The 25,404-nt window shown below is 49.0% G+C and overlaps 1 protein-coding gene across 8 annotated transcripts in view; it reads right to left on the bottom strand.

Annotated features, from left to right (window-relative positions):
- The window catches only part of ERI3 (ERI1 exoribonuclease family member 3), a 128,777-nt gene that overhangs the window by 40,063 nt on the left and 63,310 nt on the right, over nucleotides 1–25,404 (bottom strand). For all 8 annotated transcript variants that reach the window (XM_065914494.1, XM_065914518.1, XM_065914473.1 and 5 more), the window contains one exon: nucleotides 17,977–18,049. In XM_065914494.1, coding sequence (XP_065770566.1) covers nucleotides 17,977–18,049 — 73 coding nt within the window. The remainder of the gene's footprint in view (nucleotides 1–17,976; nucleotides 18,050–25,404) is intronic.

Below are 25,404 nucleotides of genomic sequence, written 5' to 3'. Positions count from 1 at the left end.
GCTCACAATCTACTGGGAAAGACAGACAAGTGTGTTTCTGTCTGCAAAACAAAGCAATAAAACAAACCTGCACACAAATGTTCACAGCAGCATTATTTAATAGCCATAAGGTGGAAACAGCTTAAATGTCCATCAACTGATGAGCACATAAATAAAATGAGGTATATTCATACAATGGAATATTATTCACAATAAAAAGAAATGAAGAGCTGATTCATGGTGAAACACAGATGACCCTTGAAAATTATGCTAAGTGAAAGAAGCCAGAAACAAAAGGCTACATTTAAGAAATTTCCAGAATTGTAAGAATAGGCAAATTTATAGAGATGAAAGTAGATCAGTGGTTACTTAGGTCTGGGGTGTTTGAGGGGAAATGGGAAGTGACTGCTAGTGTTTTAGGGGTGACAAAATGTTCTAAACTAGATGATGATGATGGTTGCAAAACCCTGTGAAGATACCAGGAAACAAAGAATTAGAACTATTTATTTAAAACTATTTATTTATTGGCCACACTACATGGCACCTTAGTTCCCTGACCAGGGATCGAACCCACATCCCCTGCAGTGGAAGTGTGGAATCTTAACCACTGAACCACCAGGTTGAAACAATTTAAACAGGCAAATTGTATGGTATGTGAATTATATCTCAATAAAGCCTTTTTTTTAAAAAAACATGTACAGTAGGATAGAAAAAGTACAGGCTCACCAGCAATGAACAGAGCCAGGGAAAGCTCCAGCACAGTGCCTGACTGTGTCTCAGGCACTCAAAACAGGTGTCTGAAGAGAGAGAGTTACCAATGGGAGAGGGGGAAAGTCTTCACAGAGGATATAAAAGAGTTAGGTCGTGAAGGGTCAGTAGGAGCTCACAAGGCAGGAATGAAGGAAGGGACGTCCCGTGCAGATGCAGTCAATGTGAGTAAGGCCTAGAAGTGGACAGTCACACAGACATTCTTGGTATTACTGGAGAGGTACATTCAGGGGCCAGGGAGCTTGTACACTATTCAGGAGACACCAAGCTTTCTCAAGCAGAGATGTTAGGTGATCAGTACAGGATAGCTTGGGGTCTGATGGTTCAGGTAGGAGAAATAACATGTCCAAGTTGCAAGGACATGTTTTTGGAGTCAGATATCCAGGATTTAAAATCCTTCAATTCTTCTTCAAATACACTCAAATAACCAGCATGTGCTAGGAATTTGCTATTTTGCTCTCTATTTTATCCCCAGTGCTTGGCAGAGTGCCTGACCTAGTAGGTGCTCAACAGCCATCTACTGAATTAAAATGAATGAATGGATGGCTATGTTGAATTCAATCCCATTTGCCAAACGTTTATTGAACACCTACTGTGAAGCTGGCACTCTGGTTACGTAGAGTGAGCTCTTCAAGGGTAGGGCCCCTGTCTGATCTCTAATCTCTTCTGCCTTACTGCCTTACACAGGTTCTGTTTGGCAAAGGGCAGGTGCTGAAGTCAATGTTAATTCCCTTTCCTCTCCTCGTCCAGGAGGTTTTCCTGAGACCCAGGGATTCCTGGAGAGGCGTGGTCTGAATACTTCACTGTGGTTGGCGAGAAAAGAGAAGCTAAAGCTATAAGGGTGGAAGGAGCCCATGGTGTTTGTCCCAAAGTCAGCCATGGTGCTCAGGAGGTCAGGAGGCAATCCGAGTTGTATAAGTTAGTAAAGAACTGAGCAGGAATGAGACTGTTCCCACAGCGCATTCTCAGAACCCTCTGCAGACCGCCCTGCACCTGCAGCAGCAAGCCTCCTCGCAGAGAGCCAAGCACAGGTAGGGAGGGAACAGAAGCTCAGGACTTGCAGGTGGAGGGAGCAGGAGAGGAAGTTCTGGGCCTTCTCCCCTGAGCACCCTGTCCTGCCCCTGGACAGCTGCCATTTCCATGCCTCCCCTCAGGTCGGGAGGGCCCTTCAGCTCATGGTGACCATGGAAGGAAGGGGGCTCCTCCATCTCCCAGCCCTCAGGCCTCTCCCCTCCCCTCCCTTTCTTTCCCTCCCTCTCCTTCCTGCAGAGCTTCCCTCGAGCCATAAAAATAAAATAAAACACAAACACCCACAGTCCAGGAGGAGGGCGTCAGACAGATAATGGGCATTTTATATCTTTTTATGACACTCCCCATAGGCAGCTCGGCAATCACAGCGCAATAAAGGCAGGCATGCAGCTTGCATAGTTAAACAACTGCCGGGTAATTAGGCACAGCAAACACACCACTGGGGAGGCCGCAGGGCTGCCCTGGGATCTGCCTGCAGCCCGCCCTCCTGCTTGCAGCCATGTAGGTGCCAAGCCCAGGCCTAGCACTAGCAGACCTGGTGGCGGTGCAGAGGACAGACCACTGGCTGCTGCCTTGCGCATACTTGGCCTCACGCCTGTGCATGCTCACAGACACACCTGCCCACACCCACACATAAGCACTTCCTGAGCAGCTAGCTTGGACCTCATCTCCCCAGGAAGGCTGCTCCTCTCTTCCAAGTCAGACAGCCAAGGGTTTAGAGAGGGCCCTGCTGTAAGGCCCTTGAAGAGGTCCCAGGCCTGGCTGCAGCAGGGGCTCACTCCTGCAAGGAGCCCCAAGCTTCCTGAGCTGCACAGGCAAGGGGACACGTGGGCGCACAGGCATGATTACATGGGCTCTTTCTCCTGTAAACGCCAACTCAGCACAGAGCTGGATTCAAACGAGTTTTTAAAAATACACTCACACACACCATACACATATTTCTATTACTTCATTTACTACCTCTACTGTATTTACCCCCATTTGCCTTGACCCGTCCATCTTCCCTGCTAGATCCAGAGCTCTGTACAGGTGGAGACCAGACCTGATTCATCTCTGAGTCTACATGTCCTGAGGCACAGGGCTGCGTTGAAGAATGGTGTTAAGTGAGTTGTTGTTAACTGAGATGTGCTGGCCCAGGTAAAGCACAGGTCACTTGCTACCTGAGGCTTAGGTCCAGGCTGATCGAAACACAACACCCAGAGACAGAAGCCCTCACCAGGGCTGAGGCAGCTGCACTGTGAGTCCACCAATGCCCATTCTTCCCCTAGTGATCCAGCCAACCAAATTCAAATTTTCAGGGAATGAGTGGCTAAATGATGAAACAGAAGAGGCAAAACCCTGCTCCAATCCCACTTGAAGATTGAGACAGACTCGAGGAGCCACCCAGATCTGCCCTGAGTAGGCCGGGGAAAACTAAAGCACCCAACCCTATACCACTCTTCCCTCAAGAGGGCTGACAGAAGGCCAGGTGAGCTCACAGGAGGGCCTTGGGTTAACCCAGCACAGTCCCATATGAACATGAACCCAACCCAGCTACTTTTCTTGGTGTCTATCTGGCCATCATTCCCTGTCTGCCAAGGATCACAGGCTAGAGGAAGGGCCTGGGCTACACCCTGACTTTAGGGTACTGAGAGGCCCCCTCCCGCCACCTCCGGTGAAAGCAGGGTGACAAGCTTCTTCTCCTCACTCCATATCCTTATGGAGAAGAAGCCCAAAGCCTCAATGGCATTAAGCTCCAGTCCAGGTCACCCCAGACTCTGGGATGACCAGCCAAACTCCTTCCCAACATCTGAGTCCCCAGCTCTCCTGACCTGATGCCAAGCAATGCCTTGCCTTTCCTGGACCCTCAGTTTTTCCCAATAGGATACAGCAGTAGCCGCAAGGCTAGAGCTCAAAGTAAGTAAGAGTCAAAGAGGGACTTCTCTTGCCTTCCTTGCATCTGTCACATTTTTTGCTTGGGGCAAAAAGAGGAAACCTCAGGTATCATAAATGATCTCAGGATGGCAAAGGGAGAAGAGACCACAAGAAAGATCATCTCGCTCAGCTTCCTTATTTGTTAGATGAGGACACTGAGGCCTCAGAAAGGGCACGAGACCCAACGCTAGAGCCCGCGTCTTTACCTTCCAGCTTCGAGCCCAGCCCAGGGTTTTTGGTATTGCACCACGCTGTCCTCTAGAGACAAGGCCCGCATCTGCACACCTCCAGGTGGAGTCAGACCACAGGGCCCATACCCACACCCTCCCCCATATTCCCATGCGAGGGCACATACACACACTTGGGTATACACACATGAGCCTCCCCACAAGGTGAAATACAAGATCCACATCTTTAAACACAGATAGACGTGCAAGTACACATGGGCTCACTCTCTGACACACAGACAGATTCCCATTAAATAGGTGTCAGTCCCAAGAGATCTGGAGCATAAGGCCAAACCCTGTGCTTCCCCAACCACTGCCTCATTGGCCATACAATTAGGAATGGCCCATGTGTGTTTGCCCAGGCCTCCAGCCCAGGCCAGACCAGGGGACCTGCCTTTGAGTAGTATCTGCTATGGGACTAGTCACAAGAAGAAAGCCATGGAAGGAGAGAACCTGGATTTACAACCTGGTCATGTGACTTTGAGTAAACTTCTTAATGTCTCTGAGTCTCTCCTTCAGCACCCACAAAACAGGGACAATGACCCTGTCTTGGGGAGTAGCTGTGAGGACTAAATGTGCAAAGCGCGTTGAGCACAGAGCCTGGCTCCAGCTGGGACTGTATTACCGATACTGACAGACACGATCACACCTGCCTTTCCAGAGTGGACCGCAGGGTAAGACAGGAGTTGGGAGACAGGGCTGTGCCTCCTGCCTCCTGCCCCTTCTTTGTAAGTCCTCCCAGTTTCCAGGGTCCAAAGTAGCAATAACAACAATACAAGAAGGAAGGAAGCAAAGAAAGAAAGAATGAATCTGTGAGAAGGCAGAGTAACTAAGGGTTCCCTTACTTATCAGACTTTACATTGAACTCCAATGAGTCCACTTCTTCCACAGTATCTATGCCTCTACAAGCCTCCTGACATCCCCTCTGCTCACCTCACCAGGTGGGTTCAGAGAAGCAGCAGGCCTGGTCCCTTCCCTCAAGAGGCTTATGGTCCTGCACATGGACAGACCAAACCACACACAGTAACCAAGGCATGGACTAGTCCCTGGCCCGAGGGTGAATACAGGCTCTGCAGTCTGGATGCCAAGGATCCAGTCTCCAAACACACCCAGCACAGCTCCCACCTTTCCCCTACTCCAGAGTGGGCTCGGAATTCACTTCCTCAAAGACACAAAAGACAGACAAAGGAGGCTCAGGGTGGGACCAGGGCCAAGACGCTGTGTCATTTGACAGGACACTGACTCTGAGCAGCAGCCAGCGAGAGGCGCACAGAGCCGGGGCGGGCCTCGGGGTGAAGACCTGCCACGGAGGGGACTGCAGGCCACCCCCAGCTGGAGGTCGATTTGTAGCAGCTGCAGGGGAACCTCACAGAGGAAGGAAGGATCCCAGTTGCCCTGGGCTGACTCCTCTCCCTTTCCCTTCCCCCTCGTGGCCACACCCACCAGGGATGCAGAGCAAGGCAGGCTGGCTCCCTGGTTGAGGCTGTGCCGGGTTGCCCAACCCCACGCCAGGTACCAGTACTCTTCTAGAACCTTGACAAACAGCACCTAATTGATTCTTCACTCTGTAATTTCCTACGTGTTACCGTAAGGATTCTGGGGTCTTCCGGCCAAGCAGTCTCAGACTGTTCACAGCCAATAATGCGACAAAGCCTAGTGGCCTCTTTCCCTCCCTGCCATCCAGGCCCACAGGCTCTTTTCCCTCACCTGCACGTAAACACAGCAGCTTCCTGGAGCGACTGCCCCACTGTTAGAAGGCAGCTGAGGCTGGCTCCACCCTAGACCACGGGAAATGGTTCCTTCCTGCGCTTGCTTGCTCTTGCTTTCTCTGCTTTCCCCTCCACTAAAAGGCATACACATGGCTGGCCCACATAGTAGCTTAAAAAAATTGAAAACTACTGTTTGTAGTTCCCAAGTGCAGCAAGCTCCTTCCCTCCAGGCCTCTGCTCCCATTTTGACTCCTGAAAACTCTGTGTCTTCCAAGGCTCACCTCGAGTTTCCTCAGTGAAGCCTGGCTGACTGCCTCTCCCACACCCCAGGGGAAACACTGGTTTGCACTGGAGGCAACAGGGCAAATCAGTTTTGAGTGTGGTCCCCGGAGTCTACTGCCTAGATTCAAGTACATAGCTCCATCACTCACTGGCTGTTGAATCTTGTGAAAGGTACTTAACTGCTGTACCTCAGTTTCCTCATCTGTAAATTGGCTAATAATAGCACTTATCTCAGGGTTGTTTGAGGACTGAGTTAATTTATAAAAAGCATTTAGAGCAGCACCTGTTTGTTATTATCAATTAACTCTACAAGTGAGGGAAGCAAGGACTGAGAAGGTAACTAGCTTGTCCAAGGTCAGAGCACAGCAGGGTGGCAGAGCCAGGCACTGCCGGAAGGTGAATGTGACTCTGTACCCATGAACAGCAGGCATGCTGGTGGCGGCTGGAATCCAGGACATGAGATGACAGACTCCATTCCTCGGTGTCAGCTGAGGGTACGTCAGTCCGAGGATGGCATTCGGCTCCTCCTCCCTGGGCTCACTTGAATTTTGCTGAAGGAACCCCCTTTTCCTAGCTCCTGCCCACAAAGGCTTCTATGTCTACCTGAACTCCTGTCTCTTTTCCCCTCGCAGCCTAGTCGCCTTGTCTCTGGTGCTCTGTGTGAGGACAAGGGAGGAGCAGAGGCCCATGCTATCACTTCATGCCCAGGACAACCCTCGGAGTGGGTACTGTTCTTCCTGTTTTACAGAGGACGATACTGAGGCTGAAAGAAATGAAGTGACCTTCCTAAAACCTCACAGCTAGTAAGTGCAGAATCAATATTCTAAACCACACCTACTCCAGAGTCTGTGTGTCGGATATTGGTATCTCTCATAGTCAGAAAGGTTAAGGAACTTGCCCTAGATCACACAGCTGGTTGGCGGTGGTATGAGCTGGTTCGAGCCAGACTCACCTGAAACTCTTTCTCTTGCACCAATGGTCTCTGGTCTGAGCCACACCCACAGGGCCCAGTGTACACATCAAACATCACCTGAACACTAAGTGAAGGGTAAGTGTCACCCACCGCCATACCATTTGTCTAGGATGATGCAGCTAGCGTTGTAACTAAGAAAATACAAGCTCCTTTAAAAGCCAACCCAATTCACTGCAGCTTTTTTCATTATGTAATTTTATCACTATATACCCAATATTAGTTCTACCAGATGTTCAAGGCCAAAAGCAATGTCTGTGAAGTTTTCTAACATCACTAACAGCCCCGTGTGCTCTGTCTGCCTACCTCCCTAAGAGCTCGCCAGAACCACACTCAGTACTTTTCTCAGATACTTTCCTGATCCTCAGTCACAAACTCACAATACAGAAGTGCCTTTTGTGTGGAAGAACTGTCTAAAGGTCATTAACATAAACAGGAGGCACAATCCTTTCCAGGTCTTGAGTCCCAGGAGTATTAAGAAGTAGTGTAGTCTCCAGCAAAGAGGGCCCAAGTACTGAGCTAGGGAGGGAAGGAAGGAAGGATGGAGTCAGGGAAGTGAGCTTCTGCCTTTCCCATGCTGGCCTCCAACTCCTTCCCTGCCCATCTGCTGAGGAGACATGGTGGGGAAAAGACCAATACCTATGTGGGTTCTAATCCTAGCTTTCCCTCTTCCTAGCTATGTGCCGTTAGGCAAATTACTTAACTGCTCTGTTTGTCTGGGAAATCTGGCAGAGGAATGGGCATGTGGACTCTGGAGCTCATTAGTCCGGTGTTAATATTCAGTGTGGGTTCAATGAGTGCTTGTTGATACCTAGCATGTGCCAGGCCCAGTGCTGAGCACTGGACATACAGAGATGGGTGGTAAGTAGGCCTCGAGGAGCTAATAGTCTAGTAGAAAAGACAAACATGTAAGCAGATGATTACAAGATCATGTGATATACTCATTACAAAGTACTGAAGCCCTATAGAGAAGGAGGTGATTAACTATGTTTACCAGAATCGGTGAAAGTGAAACAGGAAAGTGAAAAAGTCGGCTTAAAACTCAACATTCAAAAAACTAAGATCATGGCATCATCCCATCACCTCATGGCAAATAGATGGGGAAACAGTGGAAACAGTGACAGGCTTTATTTTCTTTGGCTCCAAAATCACTGCAGATGGTGACTGCAGCCATGAAATTAAAAGACGCGTGCTCCTTGGAAGAAAAGCTATGACCAACCTAGACAGCATATTAAAAAGCAGAGACATTACTTTGCCAACAAAGGTCCATCTAGTCAAAACTATGGTTTTTCCAGTAGTCATGTATGGATGTAAGAGTTGGAATATAAAGAAAGCTGAGCGCAGGAGAATTGATGCTTTCAACTGTGGTGTTGCAGAAGACTCTTGAGAGTCTCTTGGACTGCAAGTAGATCCAACCATTCAATCCTGAAGGAAATCAGTCTTGATTATTCACTGGAAGGACTGATGCTGAAGCTGAAACTCCAATACTTTGGCCACCTGATGTGAAAAACTGACTCACTGGAAAAGACCCTGATCCTGGGAAAGACTGAAGGCAGGAGGAGAAGGGGATGACAGAGGATGAGATGGTTAGATGGCATCACCAACTCGATGGATACGAGTTTGAGCAAGCTCTAGGAGTTGGTGATGGACAGGGAAGCCTGGTGCAGTCCATGGGGTTGCAAAGAGTTGGACAAGACTGAGTAACTGAACTGAACCAGAATTGGGGTAGTATCAGAGGTTTCACAGAAGACGGTTTTGAAGGATGAATAGGAGTTTGTCCAACACTCTAAAAGGGAAAAGGACTGTAAGCAAAGGGAACAGAATGAGCAAAGGGAAGTGAAAGTGTCCTGCCTACTGGAAGAGCAGCAAGAAGTCTGATACGGCTGGAATGTTAGAGGACAGGAGCTATAAAGACAGGGATGCTGCCATGAGCTGCATCTTCCATGCCTTGGGTACCATGCTCAAGAGGAGGGATGGGCCTCCCATACCTACCCTCTTGGCTCTGGTGCTCTTCCTGTCAAAACATGCACACTGCAATCGCACCCTTTCCTGGGTCTTTGATTTAAGAGTTCCTCTCCTGGCCCTGACAGTAAGGCATTTCTGTCCCACAGATTATAACTCACTCTGGGCTATTATTCAGCTCCCTAGCCTTGGCCCTGCTGCAGTTAGTCCAAACATAATATCCTTCATGCATATATTATCTGTCTCCCTATTATCTGGAATCATTCCGGAATTAAATTTCAGTCCTGCAATATTGGCTTCAGGAGCGGCGCGCTTTATGGGCTAGTCAAAGGTTAGAATACCAATCAAAATAACAGTGCCGATGCAGCGAGACATTTTAATATTCCAAAACCCGGTAATTGTAAAAGGACATAATATTTTTTCCCTGATTACCCCAAAGGCAACACATGTTAACAAGGCGAAGGAAGGAGTGAAAGAAATTTCAGAGTTCAGACAGCTGTTAAGACATATTTAAAGGAAAAGCCCAGCCAGGGCGCTACGCCATGGGGGCAGGGAGATGCGAAGAAGGAAGACAGCCGCTCCAGCTCCAGCTGCCCCGACTCCAAACACAGCACTGGTTCCTCTGCCACCTCTGGGCTTTGTCCCAAGAGTTCATTCCCAAGGGGCGATGTCATGGGGATGGGATGAAAGGAGTAAAGCTCAGGACGTGGAGTCTTGAGGCCTAGGTTCCAGTTTCAACTCTTCAGTCCAAAGCCTCCAGCCTCCAAGCTGACCCCTCCCAGGGCTTCAGTTTCAAACCCTGTGGCAAACGCTCCAGGCTGCTCTCCCACTCGGCCTGTCCTTGTCCCTGCCTGTGCCCCTGCCTCTCCCATACTTTTACCTGGGGCTTTGTGTCCTGTTCTCGCTGCTAGAGGCCCTCATCTACCTGGCCGTAGAGCTAGTTCCTCTTAAGACAGCGGCCTGTGTGAAGCTGTCAACGCCCCACAGGCAGCGCTCTGTACTTCAGAAGATGCCAAAGCCCTGGGCCACAGTCCCTGCCTGTCTGCCTGACCACTGAGTGGTCCAGAAGCATCCATCTCGGTGTGAGCCCTCCTCCCCCCAAAATAAAACAAAACAAACACCTGGCAGGGCCCCTACATCTTCAGCCTCTCTCGGCTTCTGTCTTTGTTTTGTTACTGTTTTTTCCAAATCACCCCAACAAGGGGCCCTGCAGCAGGCACCTGGCGGCCACCACCGTATAGAGAATCCCAGCCTCTGTCAGGCTGCCTATCACTGGAGCAGCTCTCTCCCCACAGCACCAAAAAAGTGACCTGACCGGCAGAGTTCCAGACCCTTTCAGTCCTGACGGCTTCCCAGCTAACTCAGCCCACTCGTTGGAGCCTCCAATCTGCACCATCCCGACCTGCTGACCTGCCTATGGCCCCCAGCGAAGAACTTCATTAAGGCCGAGAATTTATTCCTCCATAAGCCCTTAATTTATTACTGCGCTGATTGGGACTCTGAATGCTCCAAGGTCAGGAAAAGTCGTACTCAGTCGTAGACACCAACCCTCCCTTCAGCAATTTCTCCTGCTGTCCACTCCCAGGGGAGGGGGGAGACAGAAATGCTTCATGCAGGGACCCAAGAAGGTCTACTCTCCCTCTTTCAGAGCGGGTCCCAACCCCATCCCCTTCAGGGCACCCAGCAATTGTGGCAGGGTGTAAAGCGCAGATGGCAGAGGGAACGTGGAGCAGCAATCTTCACAACCTGCTTCACCTGAGTCTGTCAAATTCTAGGTGACCTCCAACCCTGCAACTTCTCAGCAAAACTGTCTGAGCCCTGTCTGCCAGGACTGACTCAGAATCCTCCTAAGGCTGCCTGCCGGCTTTCCCAAAAACCCATCCAAACAGGCCCAGGCACCAGAGGGAATTCCAGACCATTTGTGAATGTATATGCATACACTTGCATGGTGTGGGTTGACTGTACGTGAAGTGCTTATTGTGCAGGCGTGCACTTATACATACATTTATACCTATGTGTCCTGCAGTGAATATATACATATTATGTATGCATATGTATATATACACATATTCACATCCTTCGGGACCTGCCCATTTCTTGATCTCTTATTTACAATAACATTCTCCTCCACCTAATCTTACCACCCACCCCTTTGGGCACATCTTGGAGACTGCCAACACCTAGAATCACCCCATTTCTGAAATAACTGATTCAGACATGCCGCTTTCCACCCACAGTCTCTTGTTCTTCCATCTGGCATGCTCCACTATACTGATTTACCTGTCCCTCATCTTCTTGGGACCTATATACTTTTTCCATATCTGTCAGGTCCCCTGCTGTCTTCTCTTCCTTCAACATCCAGCTTAAACCCCACAGTCCATCCTGACAATGTCTTCAACCGTTGCTTTCATCACACCCCTAGGGAATCTCTCTCCCGTGGATGAATCTAAAAGTCTGCTTTCTGCATGCCCACATCCAGGCAGCTGAGCTCTGCTAAAGAAAAGCCACACAGCTGAACAGAGAGGTTCCGTTGTGAATTAGTGTCACCAACATCAACTGGACCCTCAACACTGCCTAGAAATCCTACTGTACTTCTCAAGTAAGCTCACGCTGTTACCCTTTACTGAAACAACAGCAGTCCTTCCGCGCTTTCTGCCCACCTTCCCAGCTCTCCCCGATTTGTTGGTAGCAAGTGACTGACCTGTTTCACAAAGAGCAAAAGCCATCACAGGGAGACTGCCCCTGTCATCACTGCACCCACAAGCCTGCTGGCGCCCGTCGGCACTCCTCCTCCAGCACAGGGGAAGAGCGGCCTTCCTCCCGAAGACACTCAGCGTCGAGAGGCCGGGTTTTCCATCCCTTCTCCTGTCACCTTCTTAGACACCTCCCTCACTCCTATGTTTCAATCTTTCTTCTCTAATACACAGACGAGAACATACATCTTCCATCTTAAAACACAAAACTTGTCTCGATTCCACAGCTGCCCCACCACAGCTCCTGCCCTCCCTCCCTCCTTCAATGCCACATTTCTGAAAAAGCTCAAATTTCTCTTATCTCATTTACTCCCCAATTTGCTCCAATTTGGCCCCTATCCCTATCAAGCCATCAAGAGGTTTCACCAGGGTCACCAAGGTCCTTGAGCCCAGGTCTGGCACTTGTATTTCAGTTTTTTCATCATGTGATCCCCTCTGAACTGACAAATCCTTTTTTTCCCCAGAAGATACTCTTTTTCTTTGGTTTCTGTGATATTACCCTCTCCTGACCTACCTCCTTGTCTACCATCCTTTCACGGTCTCTTTTTCATTCTGTTTATTCTCTTCAGCACAGATGCAGGCAAGGCTAAATTTAATTTCTGATTTGGTCATGTACCAAACTGAGACCCTGAGCAGCTTTCGTCATCACTCTGTGCCTCAGTTTTCTCAGCCTTAAAATGCCAAAAATGACAATAACTAACGTACAGAGTTGTGAGAATTAGATAACATAGGTACGTGAGCACATAGCACTCGGCATAGCACTGTCCAACACAGACATAACGTGAGCTATATAAGCAAGCTAGGAATTGAATGCCCAGCTCAAGTTAAAAAAAAAAATGAAATTAATTTTAAGAATATATTTTATTTAACTTGGTATATCCAAAGATTATCATTTCAATATGAACTCAGCATAAAGAATTATTAAAGAAGTATTTTGTATTTTCTCATACCAAGTGTATAATTTACACTTACAACACATCTCAATTGAGATGCTAAATCTTCATCAGAAATACTTCAACTGTATTTAGATTTTAAACAATTAACAGTTGAAAATATAGATTTACCAATCCAGTTCTAAACATACTTAAAAGTTCTTCTTGAAAGTTTTCAACTTAATGTTTAATTAAAATTAAATAAAATTTAAAATTTGTTCACCAATCATATTAGCTACATTTCAAGTATTCAATTGCTACAGGTGGCTAGTGGCAACTATACTGGACACTGCCAGGTCTAGCACACAAAATACAACCATTAATTAAGAAATATTATTACTACTAGTGACCACTCCCCCTCTGCCTCTAGTTCTGACTCTCCCTCCTCTATGTATCAAACACTGATATTTCCCAGTGTTCTGTACTAGGCTCTCTTTTCTTCTTATCTTAATCACTCCATTCCATGGCTTCAATTATCATTCACACAACAATAATGCCCCCAAATCGGCAACTCTTATCCAGACCTTATCCATGAGCCCCAGGACTATATATTCAAATACCTTCTCAAAAGCTTCACCAGAATGCCTCAATGGCATCTAACTCAACATGTCCCACACTTAATTTGCCTTCTCTTCCAATCTCCACACTACTTCTTCCATCATCTCAGTAAATTCATTCCAATTCTCTCAGTTGCTCAAATTATAAACCTTGGAGTCATGATGGTCTCCTCCTTCATCCTCCAACCCTCACATCTATTTTACAGTCAGTTCTACTTCATTTTGAAAGAGCAAGCTTGTTCCAGTGCAACTGGAGTATTAGGGACGATTTAGCATAACACACACTTGTGCATTTATGTGAGACTCTGTCCATAAACAATATTAGATAAACACAGGAAACTACACCCAGATGAACAGAGCTGTGCAAGAACATACAAAGTGCACACATCCCAAACACATACCAGCTACCTGGACCACCACTTGTGTTACAAGCCACATGCATCTGGTTGCAATCTCTGGTTTCAGAGAACTCTCCTTCTGCCACTTCACAGTAACTCACAAGCTGCAACCCTTCTCATACTCATTTCCACACAAACTTCAAGTTTTCTTCAAGGTAAAAATGCCATATTTATTGTAGTATTTGTGTATTTCTTAACCATTTAATACATGTAAAGTCATAATACCCATAGTTTTTATTTTATTAGATTTTTTTATTAAATTCCCATCTCTTTTCATGTACCACTGATGAAGTTTGTAAGGACTATGCTCCTAACCCCATTTTTACTACACAGCTTTCCACAGCATGGTGATTTGCAGGGAGGTTCCACCACAGGAGAACTGACTGTACCATTTAATACTCCAAACTCAATCCATTTCTCTACATTTCCATTGCTATCACTTCAATCCCAGTAACTATCACCTTTCACCTGAACTAAGCAATGGTCTAATTCCATGGTTCTCAAGTAGGTATGGTACCTCTCCACTCCAGCTTCGTCCAGGCCACTGGAAACGTATGTTTGTTGGGGGGCGGGGGGAGGGTGGCATTTTCAGTTGTCACAGTGAATTGGAGAGGGGCACTCTCCTGGCATCCAATGAACAGGGGCTGGGGATGCTATGAGTTCAGCCATGCTGCCCACACAATGATTTGCCCATCCCAACAAGCCAACTACAGCTCTATTGCTGGTCCCCTGTTTCTACTAGCTCTTTCTACACTGCAGCCTGAGAGGGTTTTTTCAAAACGCAAATCGGATGATGCCTCTCCTATCTTCAATCATGTCCCCTCACCCTAAGGACAAAGATCAAAACCTGAAGTCTGGTCGACAAGGTGCTGCCTCCCCTCCAGTGTCATTTCAGGTCAGCCTTCTCTCTTCCCCACATTCACGGCACTTCTGACAGCCATTTGTCCAGCAAATAATGATTACACACCTACTGTGTGCCAGGGACTATCCAGAGTGATGAGGACGGAAGAGGGAACACAAGAGACAAACATTTTCCACCCTCATGGAACTTACATTCTAACTCCACGAAGCTGCCAGGCTTCTCTTCACCTAAAGCCTTGCCATATGTGGTCTCCTCTGCTCAGGCGATTTCTGCTTACCCCCAGGTCTCAGCTTAGGCCCCCTTCCTCCCCCTCATCCCACTAAGTCAGGTGATATTATCCTATGATATCCTACTATATCCCTTGTGATATGATCCTATGACTCTGAACTTTTTGCTATTATAACACAATTGAAATTGTTTATTTAACATACATGTTTTCTGTTAAATCCCCAGGGCCCACCACAGTATCTGGAACACAGAAGGCACTCAAGAATATTTTGCTTATTTATGCAGATGTGTATGTTTATATATGTGCATGTGCCTTTACAGTTTATGAATATGTAAAAACACATTTGTACTTGTATACATTTTCATGTTTCTACACGTGAATAGGTGTATGCACATGTATTCAAGTATGGAGACATGCATACAGTTTTGCGTACTTGAGTGTATTCATTCACATGAGTACACATGTGTATATCTATGTGCATGCACATGTGTGTATACACTCTTCTGGCCCCTCAGTGACAGCTCTGACCTCCTGCAGGCCGCTGGAAGCAGGGCCCCAAGTCCTCTCTAAGCTGACAGTTCAATAAGAGCGTAGATCAGTCAATGACATTCCAAATGTCAGCAAACACTAGTTCGCTCCTCTCTGCTACAGGGAAAGTAAGTGGAGGCGGGAGAAGTGGAGACCTGGCCCTGCAAGAGTTGCCCTTCCCTGAGACCACCCAAGCCACCTCTGGACAGGAGAGGGCAGCTGAAAGACCACATTCCGCCTCTGCTCAGACTGGAGGCCTTAGTCAAGTGCGGACGCAGACCTCAGTCCCAGCTGCTCGCTCACTCAACAGGTATAGGTGGCCAAGCAGACCCGGAGCCTCCCCATTCTCTTCACGGGGCAGAGCCTTCCTGGGGCTCTGAGGAGAGGAAAGGAAGGAAAGAGGGCAGGACAAAGTAAGGTCAAGGATGGGAGAAAAGCCCAGAGACAGCCAGGCCTGGGTCCCACGTGGGGAAAGAGGGTGGGAGTGGGGCTTTTATGTGGTATTCCCACAACCTTGGCAATGGCCTCTCTGGCTTAGCTCTTCTCGTTGCTCTTTTTAAGGGGGCAGGAATCCCTGTGCAACCTGCACTAAGCCACGCAGTATAAAGGTCAGAAAGATCACCATGTGCCTGGACCTCCAGGGTCCTGGAGCCTCCCTGTCTTGAATGGCTGATGAGGACTAGAGTTGGATCATCTTTCCTGCTGGGCCCTCAAGCACAGCTAGAACACAATGTGGCTGGAGAGCAGAAAGGAAGGGGTGAGACCCCTGGTTTTTCCTCCCAGGAGGCGATCACAGAGTCCTCTGTTTCCCCCATTCCTCCATCTACTATTCGGCACAGTCTGGCAGAGAACCAAGCTGAATAGGTTCAGCACAGCTTCCTCCACCGCCAGCAGCACCACGGTAGTCCCGAGTGGCAATGTTATCACACGGGTCGGCTGGTTTCCTGCCTCTCTGCCAAGGAACCTAGAGGCAGGGAGCTATCCATACACCAAAAAGTCTAGTGAACTTCACAGAGCAATTGTTCATGGTCAGTGCCCGCCTCGCCTGGCCGGCCCTTCACATTGCATTTGCAGAGACCAGCAGGCAGCCTCAGATGCACTCTGACAGCTGGCACGCCGTCTCTTCCAGGCGCTCGGGCCTGGCCACACCCGCACGCGTAGCCCTGCCAAGACCCGCGTGAGAGGCCCTCTCTGGAGCCAGCTCTCAAGGATCAGTCAGCCAGCTAGCAATTGCTCACTGGGCATACACTCTGCACCTAGCCTTGATCTGGCCAGTGGGGACACAGAGAGAACCAGGCTCAGTCTCTGCGCTTCAGAGGGACACGTCTGCAAGGAAACACATGGACCCAAAGATCATGGATATCCAGAGTGTCAAAGCCTTAAGGCAAGAGATCGACTTCTGAGTTTCTCAGCCGAGGTGAGACCTGAGCTGAATCATCAAGGAGAGAGAATATGCCTGAAGAAGATGACTGAGGGTGCTTCAGTCAGAGAGAAGGCCTCAGGCTGAGGCCCAAAGGCAGGACAGAGCCTGGCCTCCTCAGCCCCAGCTGGGAGGCAGTAGGAAGCGATTGTTCAGCTGCAAGGAGATCAGAGGGAGAGATGGGGAGGGGTCAAAACACAGACAAGCCCAAGGGCAAAGGACCCGCACACCAGGGGACCCCAAAGGAGCTCGTACACACTGCCGCAGAGAGCAGCTGCCTGAGACCTATGGAACAAAGCCCAGGGTGGTTGTCTTCCACTGCTCCTCCAAATGCTCGCTTGCCTCCAGCACCCCCACACACCAAAGAATGCTGCTCCCCCTATGCACAAGTCCCCTCTCCCCAGATCCAGATCCCGCCTTCCGAGAATGCCCAGTTCAAGACCCTAATCCTTACAATACCAGAGGGCCTGGCCCTCTAACATGGCTCCCTTCTCTGAGTACTCCTCCCCCACTCCACCCCCGGGAATCACTACTCTGACTCCTGATGTGTTCTCCCTCCTCTGCGCTTCCTGGGAGTCACTGAGCTGGCCAATGGCACAGGTTCCTAGGGCTGACCCTCGTCTGTTACCCTTCCATCAGAGGGATTCATGGGAGTCAAGTCTCCCGAGTGGCCTGGGCCTCCCACAGCGAGGATCCTAAGACAGCAGGGACCTGGGAAGTCTATTCCTACACTGCCCTTCTTTTGCTTACCTAGGAGTACAGCACACACTAGGAAAAGTTCAGCTTTCTGGGTGATTCATTCTCTGCCAGGGCCCACTTTCCTAGCTGCACAGGGTCCCTCCTGGCCCACAGCCTCAGCGCCCTCTCCCCAGGTGCTTGGTGCTAGGTGAGTGCCAGCCTCCTCCCCCACGCCCAAAGGGAAGTGGGTACTAGTGTCCACAGCCCTTCTCATGTGAGCAGGCTCGGCTGCGGGTAGGTAGAACCAAAGCCAGCCTGAACCAACTCCACCCCGCCACCAGAAGGAGATACCATGGCTGGTCAGGAGGGTCAGAGGTCACACTCATGATCACTCCTGGCACTTCCCCAGAGGCTCAAGTGGGACCACATCCCTCCTAGAGGCAATGCAGCTCAGCCCAGAGGGGGAGCTCTGAGCAAGAGCTGGAAACTCCCCTTAATCGGGACTTCTCTGCACATCTAGGGGACACCAAGGAGGGCGGTGTCAAACTCCACCCAGCAGCCTGGTCCCTTAAGCAGCTCCCCACTCTCAGAAATAACCACAACCTTCCATATTAGCTAGGGAGGAGGAAGGAGGAGTATTGAGGAAAGAAAAGAACGAAAAGAAAAGAAGTGAGAACAACAAGATGAAAAGAACAGAAATGAGAAAAGAAAGCAAGAGGGATGGAGTCTGAGGCACAGGAGAACCCGAGGACACATGGAGAGGGGCTCAGATACAGTACCTTTTTCAGGTTAATCCACTGCTTGAAGTAATCTGCTACTGGCAAGCCTAAGTACTGGCACTGTCCTGGGAGCCTGAAGAAAGACAGGAGGGAGAGAACAAGTTGAGCAACCCATGTCGCAGGTGCGGAGTCTTAAGACAGGAAATCTAACAGAGTCTATAAGACAGAGAGACCCCCAAAAGGCTAACACCAAGCACGGGTCCTACCCCACCCAAGAAAGGGACCCCACCTTCAGCACCTTGGACACCAGGCTCCAAATGCAGCCCTCAGATCCAAATGTGAGAACCTGGAGACTCTATTCAAAATAATATCACACACTGCTTTCTGATGGCCTAAAATATTGCTAAGTTTCTTACTTACATTTTCACATTAATTCAGGGTGAAGCTGGGAGGTGGTACATCTGTACACTTATAGATGAGAAAACAAGAGTCAGAGAGGCTACCCAAGTCCCCATAGCTAAAACATGATAGTGCCAAGAACTGAGCCCAGGTCTGTCTCATTCAAAAGCTTGTGTTCTTTCCAGCGCAACAGGGTGCTGCTGTCATTTTGTTACACAGACAGGCAGAGACTGAGACAGGAGGAGAGAGGGAAAAGAGCTCATGAGTTAGAGACAGCTGGGCAGGGCCTCTGCCTCACATTTACGTCTTTAACAATAAGCTTTCTGTGATAGCGAAGACAGAGATAAAAAGATGCCAGAATGTAAGTCGAGAGTCTGTTCTTGGTTTTTCTTTAAATTATAATTTATAAACTCTCCCCTTCTAGCTGATGATTTTGCCTACACAAATCCATTCAAACAAACACTTATTAAACACTGATGTTTAGTAAGAGTCAGGCACTCAGGACTCAAAAAAGTAAAACTTAACTCCTGCGCATGAGGGACTCACAGTTTGTTCAGCAGAATAGACAGTAAAAGAAATAGATTAAAAGCCTTAAGTTAAAGCATTGGGGTACACGGAAGAATGGAAGAAGATACAAGAAGTATCAGCTGGGGAAGATCATAGTTTCCTTGCAGAGGAGCTTGGCCACAGGCAATAGAGAACCTCTGAAGAGTTGTGATTTACAAAGATAGTTCTGGGGAAAACAAAAACAATACACTACAAAAGCCAAGTAGTAGCCAGGAGACTAGACAGTAGCCATAGAGACAGTGAGCAAGCAACAGAAAAAAAGAGATGTAAAGGAAATCTTGGTGAGTGAATAAGAGAAAGTGGTAGAACCCAATCCAGAGGCACGTGGCTAGACCAGCTTTGTGCTTCTTCTTACTGAAACAAAGTTAGGGGTGCAGAGAGCATATGTGACAACGCAGATGAAGTCTACCAGCATTCAGTAAATTTCATTACTGTTTTTAAATTCTCTTCACACAGTGTCTCCCTAGACCAGTCATCGTCCCACTGCCTCCCCTCTACTAGCCCACTGGATAGAGGCATGAGTTTGGGAATATCATTTGAGAGGTATACTTGATGCCTGCTAAGCACTCAATACCTGTTGAGTTTGAGAGCCCTAGGAGACATTTGGCAGTGGAATGAGGTCTAAGAGGCAGATGGATATCCAGTTTTGAAGAGAGATCTGGCCTGGAGATATAAACCGCTGAATCACTCGTGTAATTTAAGTAAAATTAAAGCCACGAGAGAAGACAAGATCACCCAGGAAGACTATGGAATGAGAGGAGCAGAGTGCTCAGGTTAATGTCTCACAAAGTTCAGTCAGTAAAAATCCGCCTGCAATGCAGGAGATCCTGGTTTGATTCCTGGGTCAGGAATATCCGCTGGAGAAAGGATCAGCTCCCCACTCCAGTATTCTTGGGCTCCCCTTGTGGCTCAGCTGGTAATGAATCTGCCTGTAATGCGGGAGATCTGGGTTCAACCCCTGGGTTGGGAAGATTCCCCACAGAAGGGAAAGGCTACCCACTCCAGTATTCTGGCCTGGAGAATTCCACGGACTGTGTAGTCCATGGGGTCGTAAAGAGTCAGACACATCTCAGTGACTTTCACCAATGACCAATGACCACCAAGCTTTGCTGAGCTAAAATGAAATGAGGCCACCTAGACCAGACCAACACCAGAGACAAGGAACTCACTACTACACACAGCAGTCGGCTCTAATTGTGGACTCCTCCAATTAATAGGACATCTTTCCTTAATGCTAAACTTTAATCTGTCTTTTGTAATTTCCACCCCCAAGTCTGAGGAATGTCTTTAGAAACTACAGAGAATGAGACTTCCATCTCTTCCTTGCAGAACCTCTCAAGATGCATGAGCCTAGGGAGCTTCCCTCCAAGTTCCCTTCTCCAGGTCACATAGCCTCACCTCCTTCGAAATAACGTGCCATGAGGCAGGGCTCACCCAACCCACCTCCATGCCCAGAGGGCAAGGCTCCTAGTATGAGGAAGCCAAGGTAACAAGAGCTCTTGGACCCCACGTCACATCACCTGGGGCCTCCCCAGTGACTCAGATGGTAAAGAATCCACCTGCAATGCAGGAGACCTGGGTTCAATCCCTGGGTCAGGAAGATCCCCTAGAGAAGGGAATAACAACCCACTCCAGTATTCCTGCCTGGAGAATTCCATGGACAGAGGAGCCTAGCGGGCTACAGTCCATAGGGCCACAAAGAGTCAGACACGACTGAGTCACTCACGACTGAAGTCAGGCTTCAGACTTCAGACTTCAGATCAGCTATGGTCAACCTAAAGGATAACGAAAGCAAGCTTACCCTTTCTAGAATAATTGATTTTTGAGCCTAAAAAGCAAGTCATTAATGTCAAATGGCATAAAACAGTCAAATAAGAGAGAGCTGAGAAAAACCCAATGAATTTGGCATCAGTGGGCTGGCAGGGACAGAAGGCAGCAGGTGATGTGTTGAAGAGTGAGAAGAAATAAAGTGGAGATCACAAGCACAAAGTCCCTCTTTAGGAGGTTTGGCAACAAGAATCCAGCTGAAATGACTGTTTTTACCCTAGGAAGTGTTAGGGCAGTCAACCTTCCCTCCATTACTCTTCAGCTGTCTGACAGACACTAGTGGGAGTCAATGCCTATGTTTTGGGCTACTAGTAGAGTAAGCATTTATTTTTCTGTGACCTGAGATACCTTACCAAGAGGAAGGCTCCTCTCCACACCCAGGTGACATGGTGACACGAACTACAACCAGTCAATTTCCTGGGAGGGAAAGTCTGGCTGAGGTCAAGAGGATGAAGGGGTATCCGGGTAGGATGTCTACATGTGGGAACCAATGACCAAGATTATAAGGAAATGAGGCAAGATTCTGAAAGACAAAAGGTAGCTTTAGGAACTAGAATATGGTTGCCTAAGACACAGAACTGTAATGTTTGGGTAATTTTCTTATTCCCTTCAATTTTTCTTTCATGTTCCTTACCCTTGGTGTTTGTGAAAATGCTTGCTCAGGTCAGCTACTTTTAAAACATCACATTAAGGCCTGTGAGTGAAGGGGGCCACCAGAAGCAACAGACTCTGCAAAGGAACACATCAGGGGACTGGCCAGGAAAACGCAAAGGTCCAGGGTCACCTATCACACTCTCCCAGCACCCTCTGGGTCATTTAGCTGACCCAGGCCAGGAGTGTTCTTGGCTGTGGCTGGCCCTGGGAGAGGAAGGGCTCCCTCTTCAGCAGGATTTCAAGGGCAGATGTCAACTGTCAGCTGTCAGACAGAAAGTGTCCTCTACCCTGACAGGGAGTGTCTCACAGGATCCTACCTAGTTCTCTTGAAGGAGGAGAGCCTAGACAGATTGTCAGACTGAAGACTCAGCTTCAGATATGGCTCGGCAGCATCTGGAGTGCTGCCTGGGCCCCTTGGATGACTGAAGCAGAGAGCGGCGGGACCATTGCCCTCACTTGGGGCTTGTACAGTCACTTGTAGGTAAATCTGCCATTTGTAGACTCACAGGCATCCCAGTTGTCGAATCCTCCAGCTGATGGGAGGTCCTAGCTCTGTGACTTCAAGACACAAGCAATACACCTGCTACAGGTGTAGCAGGACCCAGGCCCGTCTTCACAAGAAACACAGAGCCATATGCCAGAACTTGAACTCCAAGGTGCCTCATGGGAAGACAGCTAGCTACACATTTCTACGACAGAACCCTGGCCCAGCTCAGACAGCACCAAGAGAAACCCCATGAGGAAGGATAGGTTAGAGTAGTTGTCATCCCTTTATAAAAGGGGAAATTGATGCCCAGAGAAGAAAAACGATTTGCTTGAACAGACAAGAAGCCAAGGGCAGAACCAGAAATGGGATCTAAGCCTTCTGACTACACAAGGCATCAATCATGTAGACGCAGTCTTTACAAGTCCCTAGGAAGGCAAGGTCTGGGTTTCAGAGGGGTAGGTAGCACAGTGGTTGGTGCTCAAGGTCACTGCTGGGTCCACAATTCTTAGGAGCATGAGGCTACGATCAGTGGGTACTAGTGGGTATGTGGATTCGTGATGCCACTAATTTGGAAAAGAAAAAGGTGTAAGTGTCCCTGGCACAAAGGGCCTGAATGCTCTGAGTTTCTACCAGACACTGATCCCAGGAAAAGAGCCACTGGCATTGGGCCCTGGACTAGCCTACGGGCATGAACGTGCAGGCAGGTTTATGGTGCCCAGGCCTCCATGCAGCTGGGATCACTGGGCACAGAGCTCCTCAACTGCCCAAACATCATCTGGCCATGCTTATTACTGCTGCCCAATGAAATTTTATGCACCAAGTCCACAGGTGTGATTTCCCCTTCTTTATGAGGGTCGGAATGACATCACTGATGGCCAATAGAAAAGAGCCAATTATGTCCAGGCCATAAAAAGGAATGGGAATTTTTTTTCAACCAAATCAAAACTTCCTTCAGCCTCATGAATGCAAGGGGCCCTCTTTAAGGAAGCCCCCCACCCCAGTCCTGCCTGTGGGCTCTAAACCAAGGGATACGATCACTTTCCAAATGCTATGGGGCCTAGGGCCAGAGAAGGGCTCCGCCTTTGCTGTTTACCATGGGACTCTTCTCTTATCACACTGGCCCCCTAGGGTCATCAGAACAGACCATGAAACCCTCCCCTCTGAGGCCTGACTGGCTCCCTGCTACTCCATCCAGGGGGAAGTCAGAAAAGATGGGTTACTCCTCAAGTTCCCTTACTACTTTAGCTAAGTAACAGAATGCAAAGAAAGCACTCTCCTTCTTAGAAAGAAGAGTATGGGAGGAATGAGGGTATAAGAAACAGCCCCCTCAATAAGCATACAGCACAGAGCAAAGGGAGCCCCACCACCTGCAGCCCCGCGCTCGGGCAAGGCCCAGACAGCCCTGATGGCAAACAGGTGTGACCAGCTTGGCGCCAGCCAAGGCAGGGACTGACTCATTAAGGGAACACCACCCTCGCTAATGGGTATGGGCAAGATGAAGCCATTGTTAGCAAGAGCTCAGCTTTGAAGACTGGGTGCCACAGAGCTGGAGGGCTCTGCTAGAACTTCTAGGCTTCAGTCGAGGGGGCCAGCAGCATCCATGGAGGTCTGGTAAACAGACTGGCAGACACCAAGAGCCAGGACCAGCCAGAGAGCAGGCACCAGTGCTGGCAGAGATCATGAACACTCTTCCCTCTGGGTTTCTTTCTCTGCAAGTCTTAGGGATGTGCAGGTCACTCTCAAGCCTTTAAGAGGAGGAAGTCAGCTGAATCTAAGGGCTATATTTGACCCCTCTCTGCTTCTCTGGGGAAAGGCTGTGGGACCCGGATCTCAGAATGATGTAGGCTGTCATTTCTTGTACCCAAAAGCACATATTGCTCACCTGCAAAGGCAAACTATTTTGTTCCACCTGATATGCAGAAAAGGGGGCGTGTGGAGGTGCAGAGGCAAAGAGCTGAGAGAAAGGCCCTGTCTTCTTTAAAGTCATCTCAGAGCACAGACAGAGAAGGCAATGGCAACCTACTCCAACACTCTTGCCTGGCAAATCCCATGGATGGAGGAGCCTGGTAGGCTGCAGTCCATGGGGTCGAGAAGAGTCAGACACGACTAAGCGACTTCACTTTCACTTTTCACTTTCATGCACTGGAGAAGGAAATGGCAACCCACTCCAGTGTTCTTGCCTGGAGAATCCCAGGGACGGGGAAGCCTGGTGGGCTGCCGTCTATGGGGCTGCACAGAGTCGGACACGACTGAAGTGACTTAGCAGCAGCAGCAGCAGAGCACAGAGGCACAGAGGGCCAGCCTAGGGAAGGCGGAAGCGGCACATCCAGCCAACCAGTCAGAGAGGGAGCTCCTGTTGAAGGGTCACCTGTGATGGACGTGGGGCTTGTTTCCATGAGGGCCTCTACTCTTGCTCATTCTGATGCAAACCTTCCCACAGATGCTGTCACTGGCTGTCCTGCACCTCAGAACCACCGCATCTTCTAGGCTTGTCTCCAAGTCCCACTGAGACTGAGTCTCAGGAAAGGTCCCCTTCCCCTGGGTCCCAGTCTGGGAGTCCTAGTCAGGGCCCCACAGTCAGCACGACATGTGTCTGCATCCAGCTCAGGCAGGCTACTGGAGCCCAGGCAGCACTTCGCTGGGGACACAGCTCTTTGTCTCTCCTGTTTCCGTTTCCCCACCCAGAGGAGATAAACAGACTCCGGGTGATAAACGGCCCGCCTTTCATGATCACTTTTCCTCAAATTGAGGAGAGTAGCTGGTGATGGATGGGCTAGAATTTGGTTATCAGGAAGGGCTGTCAGCCAGAGGTGCCTATCTCCTCCCCCACTATACAGGGCATCATTATGCTGTGGCATCGAGGTAAAATATGAGCAGAGAGAGAGAAGGAAGAAAGCAGGGAAGACTGGGCTTCTACACGGAGCCAGCCGAGCTACAGTGAGAGCAGGCATGGGGCTGGGACCTTAGTTATCTGCCCATGACACCTTTTATCTCTGCACAAATTGGTCCTTCCACCCCCACTGCATCCTCTTAGACAAACAGAGGCAGGTACAATGTGGCACCATTGCAATCACGTAGCAATTTAACCCGAATTAGTGAGAGGGTCAAACCAGGAAATAAGGGTTTCTCATTTCAACAGGTTCCTTAGTCTCTGCTCAGAACCACCACACTGCAGGAAGGAGGGGGGAGAGAAAGGAGACTCATAATTGAATTCACTCACTTGGCCTCTGCTGATGTATAAAAAATTAATGCTCGAGCCTCGTACTTATCAAAGCCGGCCAGTCTCCAACTCACCTGCGAGACACACCATGGTAGAAGACACAGCCCAGCCACTCCCGGCCAGGCAAGGACAGGAAGGGAGAGGAAAGCAATGCCGTGTGCCAGCAATGCCTACTAGAAACCTACAGGATAATGTGTGGGGTGTGGGGGAAGGAGAGGGGCAGCGAGGGTAGAGCAGGTGAGCACATCAAAGATGATCCTGGACAGTTTAAGAACACGCTTCAGGGCTTCCCTGGTGGCTTAAGGGTAAAGAATTCGCCTGCCAATGCAGGAGA

Source organism: Muntiacus reevesi, chromosome 1 (genome assembly GCF_963930625.1).
Source record: "Muntiacus reevesi chromosome 1, mMunRee1.1, whole genome shotgun sequence".
Classification (NCBI taxonomy): domain Eukaryota; kingdom Metazoa; phylum Chordata; class Mammalia; order Artiodactyla; family Cervidae; genus Muntiacus; species Muntiacus reevesi.
Note: the sequence above shows the minus strand (reverse complement) of the source record. Positions and strands in the feature narration are given on the sequence as shown.